The sequence below is a fragment of the Notolepis coatsorum genome, assembly GCF_963971535.1.
Source record: "Notolepis coatsorum genome assembly, chromosome: 4".
Lineage (NCBI taxonomy): Eukaryota > Metazoa > Chordata > Actinopteri > Aulopiformes > Paralepididae > Notolepis > Notolepis coatsorum.
Genome location: NC_140168.1, coordinates 47,815,998 through 47,830,731, shown reverse-complemented (window position 1 = coordinate 47,830,731; position 14,734 = coordinate 47,815,998). Strand labels below are relative to the sequence as shown.

At 40.7% G+C, this 14,734-nt stretch overlaps 1 protein-coding gene across 1 annotated transcript; it reads right to left on the bottom strand.

Moving 5' to 3' along the window:
• Positions 1–8,018: 8,018 nt before the first annotated feature.
• On the bottom strand, positions 8,019–14,708 carry LOC311227033 (plectin-like). Its single transcript, XM_084312545.1, has 2 exons — positions 11,403–14,708; positions 8,019–9,015 (listed from the first exon to the last, which is right to left on the bottom strand). The coding sequence occupies exon 1, from the start codon at positions 14,672–14,674 to the stop codon at positions 12,509–12,511; it is 2,166 nt and encodes a 721-aa protein (XP_084168671.1). The 5' UTR covers positions 14,675–14,708; the 3' UTR covers positions 8,019–9,015; positions 11,403–12,508.
• Between the last annotated feature and the right edge of the window lie 26 nt (positions 14,709–14,734).

Genomic DNA, 14,734 nt, shown 5'->3' with positions numbered 1-14,734 from the left:
AGACAATGTACAGGCCTGAAGAAGCGAACGGCCGAAGAATGTGGAGGTACAGTCAAGTACTAGCTGACAAGTTTTGGAGCAGCTTCCTACTCCACTACCTACCGTCTCTACAGACCCGCCAGAAGTGGGTAAAAGAGAGAGACAATTTGACAGAAGGAACAGTCGTCATGATTATCGACCAGTCACTACCCAGAGCTATGTGGCCGGCTGGCCGCGTAAGCAAAGTGATCACCGGTGCCGATGGCAAGGTCCGAGCAGCTGAAGTACTCGTCCAAGGGCGAACTTACACACGACCCGTGGCGAGGCTAATAGAACTGCCCCGACTCCCAGATACTATCGATGATGACCATGACCCCATGACTTTGTGAGTTGACTGACCCCTACAGCGGACCTTGAGTGGTAGACAGTGCGGTTAATCTGTCTCTGCTTAGCTAATTAGGTGGGACTAATTAGGGGGCGGCTGTTGTGAAGGATCAGATTAAACCGAATATATATATTTATTTATGGATATATATTTAATAGTATTTGTATATCGTTTGATATCCCCTGTATATTCCTTGTACAATATGCACTGAATATCCCTTTAGTCTACTAAACAGCCCATAATAGTTTCATTCTACCATTGGACGAGAACCTGGCGCCAGCAGCCATACCCCTAGGTTCAAGTTCAATCGTGCCGCCCAACATGTCGTGGCAAGCCCGGTTCCGCGTAGGAATACGTCTGGCGAAATACGAATGGTACTATTTGTTCACAGCGCATATATATATGGCGCAAGTAAAGTAGAACTTTCTTTTAGTCCATTAGTTCTTTACCCTCCAACCGAGTAACAGACGCGAAGCCTCACCCACGACGCACGTGTGGTGCAGTAAGGCCTACTTGGCCTCAGAATAGGCATTGAGATATCGTGTGGATTAATAGTTGAATTGTCATAGTTTGGCACTATACCGTCGAGTTGGACGTATTTCTATTAAGCTAATAATAGTCTATTATGTATGGTGCATCGTCGGTTAGAGTTATAAAGTGAGCAGCACCCCCATCGTTCCTGACGTTATCTGGAGTCTTAACCAGGCTGGGCAGACCACTAGTGGTGCTTGCATCCGAGGAGCTCCGGGCCAGGACGAGGAGACCTGTACATTGGATTACTTTACCCGGACGACGGCGAGCCTTCCACGGCTTGGATTATGCTTTGGGTGCTTTGATTATTCCATGGATAACGGCCAACACTGCTGAGTGTTGGAACTACCCCCCGGAGAGGAGTCCAGGTGAGACGGCGCTCTACACCAGTGAGGTCGCCTCACGTCTCTCCGTTGTGGACCGGCAGCTACCGTCCACCAGAGGGTCCAGCTGTATTCATCTGCGGACCGAGGTTCTGTGGGCACCGTGTTCAAGACTTTGAATTCTCCCAAGAAATCGTCGGCCAGATGGGATACCGCCAACGGCTCTTCTAACCCCCCCCTCCTACTGTCTTACAACCAGCGGGACCCCCCCCCCCCCCTTTAGTGTATCCAGCTATAATCATTTAAGTACCATCGCTATAGTACCATCAATACAGTCAGGGAATTGTACCCCTCAGTTACAATAATAATAAATAATATATTAGCAGACTTCTTAGCTTAACATCCCAGGGAACTAATGGGATAACTGGGGATGTTGTTTGCTCCTGACAAGAGTCTCAAAGTCTGGGGTGATGGTAGACAAAGCAACTCTGAGGTCATGCTCAATGTCCAATCTGTTCCTCTGCTTTGTCTTCAGCTGGACCAGAGCTGAGAAGCCACTTTCACAAAGATAGGTAGTGAAAATAAAAAGTTATAAAAAAATTAATAAAAAATAATTTTTACACACATCCGCGACCCACTCAAAATGGCCCCACGACCCACCAGTTGAGAAACACTGACTTAGAGTACAAGGTAATGCCCTTTGGGTTAACCAACATGCCTGCTGTCTTCCAAAACCTTGTCAATGATGTTCTCCGTGACATCCTTAATTTGGATGATATTTAGATTTGTTCCCGCAAGGTTGACGAACACATCCAGCAAAACAAATTATTCGTCAAGGCTGAGAAGTGTGAATTCCGGCAGCGCCTCTACTTCCTTAGGCACCTAAGGAAGTTCAAAGTGAGTCAGAAGATCCACATTTCAACACACACATTAAATTATTTAATGAATTAATATGTAATATGTAAAAGAAAAGAAAAAAAAGATTTTTTTAATAATATTTCATCTCACTAATTCATTCATAACTTTTGAACAATATATGCGATTTCTAATCTGTCAGCTGTTCTATATTGCCAACAAGATTGTCTACATTCCATACAGTCTCATTTTCCTTATACTAAGTAAGGAAAGTGCTTGAAAATTCATTTTTATCTTCCAAGTTCAATTTCAACAAGTTCAATTTCAAGTTGAATGAATAATAATAATGATGATTAAATCATACACATATTTTATATCATTGGAAAGCCCTAGTTGTTAGCTTCAAAATGGTACCAAATATGAGGTACTTTGAAATACCCACTAACTAAATAATCCATCACAAACCCATGAAGGTCAAGCTCAGAATATGGTCATATATGGGCCCGTAGGAGTAAAAGGGTCCACCCGTAGGTCTAATTTCAAGTCTAGGGGGGGACGTGCTTTTGCGGTCGCAGCCCCTGACCTCTGGAACAGCATCCCCATGTCCATTAAATCTGCCTCCTCGATTCTCGAAGACACTCTGATGTCACAAGACCGCCGCCATCTTGGTATAGGGGGGCCATATGGATTTCTACCATCAAATGCATGCGTTGAGGTCCGTTTTTATTACATGTTTTATCACATTCTTGTTCATTTCATAACATTTTCATACGATTCGTTTTGAAAATATTGAGGCCAACATGGCATTTCACTATTTCGAACGCCTTTCTGGTGATTCTAAGGCGAGATATGATTCAAAGAAGCTCCCCCTGATTGACTTGACATAATGTCCATACAAAACACATACAGACATGGCCATCTCTCGAATAACCAAATTGAAGCTGCTATGTTACGTTTTGTACTAATAACAAAACAAACAGAAATCCAAATCGCAAGTTTTATACCATCACGGAGGAAAAAGTGTCTGGCGGCTAACGTTTGACTAACTAGCTCTGGTGTTGTGGTCGTGGTAGCTACATGCTAAGCTAACGTTAATCACATCATATCGAACCGATAGGAGCTTATCTTATCTAATCTTTCGTGGTGGTACCACGTGTGCCACTACCCGATCAAACATCCACGTAAGATTAGATAAGATAAGCTCCTATCGGTTCGATATGTGATTAACGTTAGCTTAGCATGTAGCTACCACAACAGCAGAGCGAGTTAGCCGAACGTTAGCCACAGCCACTTTTTCCTCCGTGATGGTATAAAACTTGCGATTTGGATTTCTGTTTTTGTCATTAGTACAACGCGTAACACATCAGCTCTTTGGCATTGTGAAGGACTGAAGAAAATTCCGCTTGATTGTCTTTAATTTGCCGCTTTAACAATCCGTTTCTGCACTAAATGAACCGTACACAATGTACCAGGCTGGGCAGTTTCCCCCCACGCTGCAGTTGCGTAGCAACAACAGGCAGGAAGTTGACTTCGAGAATCGAGTCTTTTAAATCGAAACTCAAAACCCACCTATAGCCTACCGCCTGGCCTTCCCTGACTCACTTTGACTCTTGCATTGCTTGTTGACGTGTTGTTGTGTTTTCCTTGTCTATCCGTTGTTTTGTTTTTTTCTGTTTCTTCTATACTTTTCTTTGTTCTTAGCTATAGAAGCACTTTGGTTGACAAGCGTCATGTCTAAATGTGCTATATAAATCAATTTGATTGATTGATGATCCCAAACCTCCCTGCATCAATATGTAACAGTTTGAACAGATTTCTTTATTTTCTTATTTTAACTTATTTGTAATCTCCACATCATTGCAAATTAGGGAAATCCTCAATGATTCTCGAGTATAAATAGGTTGAATTAATGAAGACGAGCTTAATCATCTTCCCTTTATTCATTTGCTTAGATTTGTTGTACACATGATCTCAAGAAGGTGTTGAACAAGCTCAGTGTATAGGGCTTAACAGGTTAAGTTGGTTAAGTTCACAATCAGGTAGTACATTTTAGTCCCACTCCCTAGTGTGTTTTGCTTTGTTCCCTTTGGGCCTTATTGTGTGCAGACATTTTGTTAATTTGTGACAATCTTTATGGTTGTGTGTGCCGCCAGACCGGAGTATAGTCAGGTTTTGGCAGTTTTTTCTTTTATTCGATATTTCCATTCATTATCCATCCAGGGAGCCTGGTGTTATCATAGGGAATGAGTCTGAGATCCCAAAAGTGGCGGTATCGAGCACCCTTTGAAACTCTGTGTCTTGGGCTGTGCGTCGATATAGGTCCGGGCGGACTTTTCCATGTCGGGCAAGGGGTGCAGTTGTCCCGATCAGCTTGAGGAGCGTCAAATGCTCCAGATGGATAATGTATGGCGGATTATGTTGGCCACACGATCAACACCAATACTGGGACTCGCGATAAGATAATTGGAATATTCTTTTTGGGGCACATCCTAGTCAAGGTAAGGGCTATATGATATCAATCTTGTGTTGATCAAAGCATGCCTTCATTGCGATCCGAGTGTATGTGTGTAACGCTAGTCCATAACGTATTCCGTTGGTGACAATCAAAGCATACAAAAACGACCCCCCCCCCCACCCCACCCTTTCATGCATTCATGATGGAACATAATACCTATCATATGCATTTGATTTTTTTATTGTAGCGTGTGTAGGGACGGAACGCCAATGCATTTAGTATAATACACGTTGGGGGCTATTACCAGCCTCCCATGAATTACCCTAAAACCATACTTATATTCACCACGGTATAAAACGGGAATGTATGGATGATTTTTTATTTATTTTTTTCACATATTGAACGATAGATACTCCATGTCAAATGGGCAATAGTATTGTATCCATATATAATATATAATATAGTTATAGCCCTGCAAACACCGCCACGTATTCCTATACTTTAGAACGCTGGCCTTTCAACCACACAGTACACAGCGCCCTCTGGCACTGAATGAGTTAAGCCTGCAGTTTCTTTTTGCACTCAGCTGCATGTACACTTGTCTCACTTGCTTTTGTTTGGTTGTTATTTATGTTTAGAACAAGATAATCAATCAATCCCAGTATGTACACATGCAAATACATTTAAATTCTACAGGTAAACTGTAAATGCTTTTCAATCAGATAATAGTTAGCACAGAAAGATATAGGACTGAGTGGGAGTCAGAACTGGGGATACCCCTCAATGAGGAATTCTGGGAAAGTGTCTTACAAATATTCACCGGTGCTCTGTAAATGTTAGAATTAACTTGATTCAATTTAAAGTGATACACAGGTTGCACTATAAGGTGAAAGTGAATAAGATGTATCCTAGCATATCAGCATTGTGTAACAAATGTAACTTGACAACTCTGGTCTTGTCCCAACTTACACACGTTCTGGTCTGATATATTTGACTTTTATTCAAAAGCTTTTAATAAACAGTGGGAACCCTGCCCCTTAGTGGCCATTTTGGGCTCTAGCGACGATGCTACTAGGTACTCTGGCAATGAAAAATGGCCGATATATCTAGGTGCTGACTGTGTTGGCTAAAAAGCTCATCTTGAGACTCTGGAAGTCTGATGCAGCACCCTCATTTGAAATGTGGATGAGAGAGCTGGCGAGACCCTCTACTTAGAGAGGCTTAGATTTAAAAATACAGGACAGAGAAAGGTGTTTGATAAGACATGGGGACCGGTGCTGGATTACTTAAAGAGTCTGAGGGAGGATGAAGATGATATATAAATTCAACGTGTTACTCTTAATACAGTAATTATATTCTCTGTTTTGTCTGGGCTTTTTGCCTTTTTCTAATGCTTTGGTCTTTTGGTCTCTTTCTTATTTTCCAGCAAGAATCTAGCTTATTTAACTATCCTGTTTATTTGTATGTATAAATCCACCAAATGAAAGAATGTTTATTTATTAATATTTTTTGTTATATGCCGCTGTAAAATTGTTTTTGAACAAGAAAAAAAATAAGATTGCTTGTGTGCATCATTATGGAATGTAACAAAAGTAATGTGCAATAAAACATTTATTTTATTAAATGTAATGCGTAAATGTCATTACGCATTACGGGCTCCGTCTAATATGAGTTAAGATATTGGTCAAAATATTGCTATACAGTATATTGGTTATTGGCACTGGTGTATGTGGTCGTAGAAATGATACCTCAGGTCAAGTTCTGAGGCGTTTGTGAATACTTGATTGTGATTGGCTGAGAGGTGGGCATTATTTCTACCCAGTCAAAGTCTGTTTAGACTGTATCCGACTCTTTTTATAGGCCTACAGCTGGCAATGCACCATTCTAAATCAATGTGCAAATCAAGATAGATGTACATGTTTCTTTCTAATTATTGATATTTCCTCAGAATTCCTTGAAAAATCTTGCAAATTCATAATCTGCACATCAGTCATTTAAAAGTATATAACGCCCCATCCCTCATTCATTAACCCTTACATACAGTAGCATTACCTTGAGTATATTAGTGCTTTTAGACACTTTTCTTTACACAATCCTTTAAAACATAAGGTTGAACAAAGACCAAAGCTTTTTACTTCTAATTACTCCCCTACACGTTCCTTGGAGAACTGATTGACTCTTTCTTAACTATTGAACTCTGCATAGACATAGGCACACATTGCACAAGGACTCACACATTACCCATCCATTTATTAATTAGCACATTAGATCTTGTTGTATATTCACACATTTATATTTATTGATAATCTGCTTAATCTGTCTATTTATACACAGTACATTTAGCTGAGTAAATTTTACTCAAACTGAGTACATTTTACTCAAACTGAGTACAATTTTACTCACTTGGGCTCAAATGGACTCAGTTTGAGTAAAATTTACTCGGCGAAATTTACTGTGTACCAGGGTATAGACAAAGACCCAGTATGGAGTATTGCACATTGTACAGTAGACTTACTATATATTTGTATATGGGGTTAGGATATAATCTGTATATTATACCAGAGGGGGCTGTACATACGTGCATTGTGTTATTATTACCAATAGAGTACATGTCTCAACTCCACCAGATATCTTAATTTATTATTAATATCTTACCTTGTTCTGTATTATCTATCTCATTTTCTATTCCTATTTCTATTACCCTGCATGTACCTCCTCCCATCTGCTGCTAGTGTGACCCCTGCATTTCCCCAAGGGGATTAATAAAGATTAGTCTGACAAAGGTGTGGAATTATGGCTGTGTTCTATAAATATCTCATTCAACTTATTCTATTCAGAATAATAGTTCAGTGTCACCTAACTTTCCGCCATGGCCGTAACCATACAGTAGAGTACTGTGTGCAGGCCATGCTGCATGGTCTAGCCACAGCACCACTGCAAATGAGTGGTACTGTACATACAGACTATGTGGGGCTGTCCCTGTGCACCCTTAAGAAGATTACTATACATTCCCCAATCAGAAGCCGTGGATGAATAGAGAGGTCTGTACACTACTAAAGGTATGTGACACCGCTTTTAGATCTGGTGACACGTAGACCTATTGTTCAGTCAGGGCTAACCTGAATAGGGGGATGAAGTGGGCCAAGTACAGCCACAAGCTAAGGGTTGAAGGGCACTTCAACAACTCCGACCCCCAACGCATTTGGCATCCAGGCCATCAGACTAGAAACCCACCAACAACTGACCCCTCCCTCCCCGATGAGCTCAATAACTTTTATGCCCACTTTCACAGGGACAACCAGGAGGCTATGTATGTATAGGCTATCCATGTCTCTTGGAATGTGGAACTTTGTAAGTTATTGATACTGTATGTCTTATTATTATTGAATTATTGTCACGACTCACCAGGGAAACAGAGAGAAAGAAGATAATTGGTGAATTTTGTGTCTCTCATTCTGATTCTAAATAAATCATGAAACGTACAGCAAAATACTTGAGTTGGTATCTCATTTCTGACTTTATTTACATTATGTAAGGTATAACTATAAATACACCACTTTAAACAAGGCCTTATAACCCAACTCATTAAAATACATCCTTCAAACCCTTTAAAAAGTAATAACAAAATGAAAAGTTTTAATGGATAAAACTATTTATATTGCATCTTTCCAATGTTAGTAAAACATGCAAAGCAAAAATATAATATATAATATGAAAATAAAATGGAAATTGATAGAATGTGATGCTTTATAAAGAAAATTAACATCAAATTGGTGGGACATGCAAATAATGCTGGGTCTGGAGGCAATAAGTCACAAAGCTTAAAGAACTTTCTCAAAGAAATGTTAATTACCGGTAATGGCTTTCAGCAAGTGCTCTACTGTACCTGAACAGCAATATACAGTACATATAATACATTTTTATTAATTGTTGTGAATATTTCCTCCAGATAAAACATTTTGATGATCTGTTAAAACAGACATTTAACATTCTAACCATACATTTAGCCCTGCACGAATTACAAGTGGTATTGAAATGGTTATTGTGGTTACATAGTGACATAATGTGACTGTAAGAAGGCATAGCTGGTCATATGTAATAATATGAATTTAAGTTATGGGAGTAGTGCTCTTTCAATCATGCATCAATCAATCAATACAGTTAGACCACTGTGCCATCTCAATCTATAGACCTCACCAATGTGTTGTACAGTATTTTCCAGGCACTTACAAAAGCATGATCTAGGGCAAGCCTGTAGCCGCTTGAATGCATTTAACAACACCAGTTGTAATGTTCAAAATGGTCCATTGGTGAAAGAATCTGATGTAGAGTAACGCAAAAAGAACAACATCAGGTTAGAAAGTGTCTCTGTCATCTTCGGTGTAGTCATTGATTGCAATCTAGGAAACAGTCCAGGTATATGCTGCAGATCTCAGGAAGACATCTGACCAAAAGGTTGGAGTGGGTAAGATCTGAGGCAGAAGTATCTGAAAAGCAAAGCAAAGCAAAGCAAAGCAAAGCAAAGCAAAGGGAAAGATACGTTTTTATGACAAGGTGTCTTTATGACAAAGGAAACAGGCAGGCAAAGTAACGATCAAATAACCCATTATACAATGGCATGCAAATTTCTTGATTCTGATTGGCTGAAACACTTCTTTCAGACGTTGTTATTTCTCATAACACACTCCACGTGATCCCAGAACCCGCCCACAACCAAATAACTTTTTTTCCTGAATCACTCCGCCGTTCGTGTTTTTATAAATGAAACCAAGATGGCGGACAATAATCTTTATGAATGGATGTATTGATATCGTCATAACGACTCATTCAAAAACGATAAAGTCACGTGGAATGTGGTAATTGCTTACACAATGTTGGATTATGTAATTGGTTGGTCATGACTCATTGTGAAACTAAATATAAATCGCGGGAAGTGTAAAGAACCAAATTCCTCTGTTTATAACGTTAGACTTGATTTTACGTGGAATTGTTTTATGCTGTCTTTTATTTTGAAATGCTGTCTTTTATTTTTGAAGATTCTGGTTGTCCCGCTCGCGCTGTTTCTACCTTGCGTAACAACGACTTCCGGTTAACGCTACTCCACAGAAAAATGCTTGATATATATGACGGGAGAGAGGAAATGTAAATAAAGGATATCTCTCATTAATAATAACAGTTCGTGAAAGAAACCCCCTTCTTACCTTGTTTAGCACCTAGCTGGAAGGCGAAGAGGTACGTGTTTATTTATGGATTGTGTTATTTGTTTATATTTGGCAATCTTCATATTTGTGTATTGAGCTAAACTAGCTAAGATGCTAGCCCGTGCTATACTTTTCACTGGAAACGTGGTTTGAACAAACAAATGACTGTATGTCTGTTTCCACTTTCAGCTCTTACGGTGTCAAATGGTGAAACTGTCAATAAATGGTTGGCATACCGCACCATAGCCACCAGTCTCAAGGAGTTCATTTTGTCTGAATAAAAGTCCAGCTTGGGGAAATGCTACAGTAAGAGCTCTTCGCCTTCCAGCTAGGTGCTAAACAAGGTAAGAAGGGGGTTTCTTTCACAAACTGTTATTATTAATGAGAGATATTCTTTATTTACATTTCCTCTCTCCCGTCATATATATCAAGCATTTTTCTGTAGAGTAGCGTTAACCGGAAGATTCTGGTTGTCCCGCTCGCGCTGTTTCTACCTTGTGTAACAACGACTTCCGGTTAACGCTACTCCACAGAAAAATGCTTGATATATATGACGGGAGAGAGGAAATGTAAATAAAGGATATCTCTCATTAATAATAACAGTTTGTGAAAGAAACCCCCTTCTTACCTTGTTTAGCACCTAGCTGGAAGGCGAAGAGGTACGTGTTTATTTATGGATTGTGTTATTTGTTTATATTTGGCAATCTTCATATTTGTGTATTGAGCTAAACTAGCTAAGATACTAGCCCGTGCTATACTTTTCACTGGAAACGTGGTTTGAACAAACGAATGACTGTATGTCTGTTTCCACTTTCAGCTCTTACGGTGTCAAATGGTGAAACTGTCAATAAATGGTTGGCATACCATAGCCATAGCCATCAGTCTCAAGGAGTTCATTTTGTCTGAATAAAAGTCCAGCTTGGGGAAATGCTACAGGAAGTGTGTTGTTAGATGGCATTCATTGTAGAACCTCCCTCTCCTTCAAAAGGACACTGTCATTTCACTGTTAATAAAATGTTCAATCAATCAATCAAATAACAACCGGTAACTTCACTGTTAGATGGCATGCTTTGTAGCAACCTGCCTCTGCAAAAGGACACTGTCACACGAAGCGATTTCACTGGATGTCCCGGACACAATGGAAGTATGGATATATTCGTAACGAATAATTAAAAAAATATACCATTCATTGGAATATGTTAGTTGTTTACACAATGTTGGATTATGTAATTGGTTTGTCATGACCCATTGTCAAAACAATAATACATTGCGGGATTTATATGAAGTTTGTTGTTAGATGGCATGCTTTGAAGCACCACACCTGCTTCTAGACACGGAGGCACATTTTTTTTTTTACCTACTTTTTCTGCGGATGGTTTTGTGAATAAATCTCCATTATGCTTCAATTACTGTGTGTTTATTGTATAGCAATACGGTTGGATGAATTCGGCCATTGTATAAAAGACATTACATCACTTGAAGTCGTGTGTTATACAAATTAGATCATGCCTAGGGGGGTCTAATGACCCTCGGCTGCGCCTCGGGCCTAACAACCACCCCTAGGCATGATCTAATTCGTATAACACACTCCTGCGCGTGATGTAATGTTTAAATACGTAATACATTTACATACATTTTCACAATTACCAAATATAAACGCCCCCTATACTTACATCTTTGCAGTGTCCAGATAGGCAGTGGCTTTCATGTGATGGTCTCGAGGATAGATTGGAGAAGAGTCCACAGATGTCAAAATGGCGTTTGATGTTTGATGTCATATTGAGAAACACGGTCCTTGGTGTTCATTTGTCATTGAGTGTCTTGTGTTTTGTTCATCATCTGGTCTTGTCCGGTTTATGAGGGTGTTGAATGGGTGGTCAGTTATCCAGTTGTGAGACACCCGATTTTGCACTTGTCACAACTCCAGGTTTTGTTAAAGAGAACTGGGGGGGATTGGAGGGGGGGGCAGAGTCCAATGAGACACTGACAGAAGTACTTGAGCCATTGGCAGAGGATAAGTGGCAGTGTAGCCAGGATGGAAAAAAATATCTTGAAACTTGGTGTTGTTGAAGGCAGCACACAGACTCCCAGTGTTAATAATTGTCACAAGACTCACTCATTCTGCTCTGCAGAGTGGCATCTATCATAATATTTATCATAACTATTTTTCTATTTTTCTTCTTCTTATTATTATTTCTACTAGGAAAATATACACATGTACAGATGTTTGTGTTTTAACAGCTTTTGTTTTCAACATCAAATTTGGTTTATGATGATAGAAAAAAGATAAACTCACATGGACACCTTTTTCGGTTGCAATATAGCAGAAGAAATATATAATGAAAATCAACAAAAAACATAGCTATTATCGAACGCTACAATCCTAATATTAGATTTGCAAATAAGAAAATATTTGTTGCATTTAACTGATATGACTTGATACTTTATCATTGGTACTATATATATAAAAAAAAAGACAATCCAGACTTCCTGTATGCAGCTGTATAAAGTATGGTAAGTCTGAAATGATCAGACAAAAGAGTATAAATGATATCAACATAGACTGTGCCTTTTAAAAGTAAAAATTAAAAAGGCAATGGACAAGATTCTTCAGCAAAAAAAAGAACTGTAATATTAAAACTCCCATAACAACTACTTGCAGAGCAGAATAAAAGTAGTCTGTATTCCATTGAGAATTAGGCATTTGGTGAGCACTGTGGCTGTATTGTGTATAATATCATCTCCTCACAAAAGCATTTCCTTCCTATAACTGAAGCTATCAGTATCGACGACCATAGCTTGGCGAGCTGTAGGTGGTTGAGGAAAAGGTTGTGGAGAAACTGGATCCTGTGGCATCAAAGCTACCTCTTCTAGAGCCTGACCTGGATCCTGTTCTTGAGTCAGACCGTGATCCGGTGCCTGAGCCTGAACCACTAACACTATAGGGACTGTAAAGTCCTTTGCTTGATTGAGATGATGCTTCTAGTAGCCGGAGACCAGACCCCTCCTCTACCATGCTTCTATCCATGGCATCCTTGTAGGAGATCTTAAGCTTGGTTTTAGGGCATGTGAGGTATTTAGAGTATGCGCTGACATCTCGTAACTTCTGCGCAGTGCGTGAATCTAAGGTGCCCTTCTGTACTGCTTCATCGATGGGAACTCTGCTGGTGGCATCGGGTTCAATCAGTCCACCAGTGAGATATTGGACCTCTAGGAATCGTTGTCCGGCCTCATAGTAAAGCCAGCCTTTCTTTAATGCTTGGGCTGCTGACATTTTGGATTTGCTTCTAGGATCCTCAAATCCATTGTAAGCCTTCTGGGCTAGATTGATGCGGTCAACCATAATCTTATCCACAAGTCCTTTGTTCATTGCATCTGCAACTGTGAACTTTTCTCCAGTATTTGGATCAATGATGCCTCCTGTGCAGGCCTGAGCCTCCAGCAACCTTTGACCTGTAATATTGTCCACAAGATTTCTGTGCATGGCCTCTGTGACAGACACCTTTTCCAGTGTGTCTGTATCAAGGATTCCTGCCACTGGGCCGGTCTCTTCTGTTGGGTCATTCCATGTGGTTGGTGGGAGTTTCAGAGACGGAACTGGGCTCATGGTGTAAGATGAGGAGGAGCCAAAAGAGGATGACCGTGACCTGGTACCACTCATGTTTCCAGAGAGCATGTCTGCAAATTCTGTGATGGACAGAGTTCCGGCCCGGTACTGCTCAAGTGCTGACTTGTCGATGAGGCCCTTTGAGATAGCATCGTCAATGTCATACTGTCGACCCGACCTTCTATCAGTGATCATGGACTTCACAACTCCATCGGATGAGGTAATTGTCATTTCCTCCCACTCACACTCTTGCTCAGCAAGCTCCAGGTAGGTCTGGTGGTCAATCAACCCTTTGCTATATGCCTCATACACAGACATTTCTTTGCCTGTTTCTGGATCAACAATTACTACCCTTCGTTTGCGCACAGATGACTTTGATGATGTCTTCCTCTCACGCTTCTTTTCTTTCAGCAGCAGAAGAGCAAGTCCGGTCTCTGGGTCTATCATGCATCTCTCCATGAGCCCTAGGTACGTGAGGTTCTCCTCAGTGTTGGGGTCAAAGAAGCCTTTAGTGTCATCAGATGGGTCAGTGAGGATTTCATTCATCTCCTCATCAAAGAGGCCACGTTCATATGCAGATTCAACTGGCAAACGGTGACTCTCCTCTGGATCAATGATTCCACCGGTAGCAATTTGAGCTTCCAAGAGACGAATGCCATGGTCTTTTAGAATGAGGCCCTTTTTCATGGCCTGGAATAGAGAGATGATCTTGCCAGAGTAAGGGTCCTTATAGCCTGTCACGGCACGCTCGGCTGAAAGGAGCTTGTCTTTGAACTCTGGGCCAACGATTCCCATCGTAACAGCTTCAATGACATTCAACTTTAGGTTCTTTATCGGATCAATGACATATCCTGTGGCTGCTTGGGCCTCCAGAAGTTCAAATGCTGTCCCTGGTCTAATCATGTTCTTCTTCATTGCTTGGTAGATGGACAGACGGTCTTTGCTTGACTCTACGTACACACCAGCAATGCAGCTGGTGCCCTCAAGGAACTTCTTAAGGTCTCTGCTCACCTCCTCCACGGTAATGAGACCCTCTGTGAGATCATTGTATGTCTTTTGATCGATGATCTGTGAGCGAAGCAGCTCATCCAAGGTGATCTGCTTTCTGAGACCCTTGAAGAGGAGACTCCTGTTCGCTAGCGAAAGCAATCGCAGTCCACTTTCTTTATCAACTTTGCATCTTTTCAGCAGCTGGGCATAGGATTGTTTCTCATCTGTAGTTGGATCAGCATAACCCTGCACATCCCCATCTGATATTCTGTCATGTGTCTCCTTGTTGATGTATCCACGTTGCATGGCAATGTCTTTGGGGAGGTGGAAGTAGTATTCAGGATCCATTAACCCCCCAGTGGCGTTCTGGGCCTCCAAAAGCCGTAGAGCATAGTCCTCAGGAACAAG

Coding starts and splice junctions, on each gene's coding strand:
- LOC311227033 (XM_084312545.1), bottom strand. CDS start 14,674: ATGGATCCTGAATACTACTTCCACCTCCCCAAAGACATTGCCATGCAA.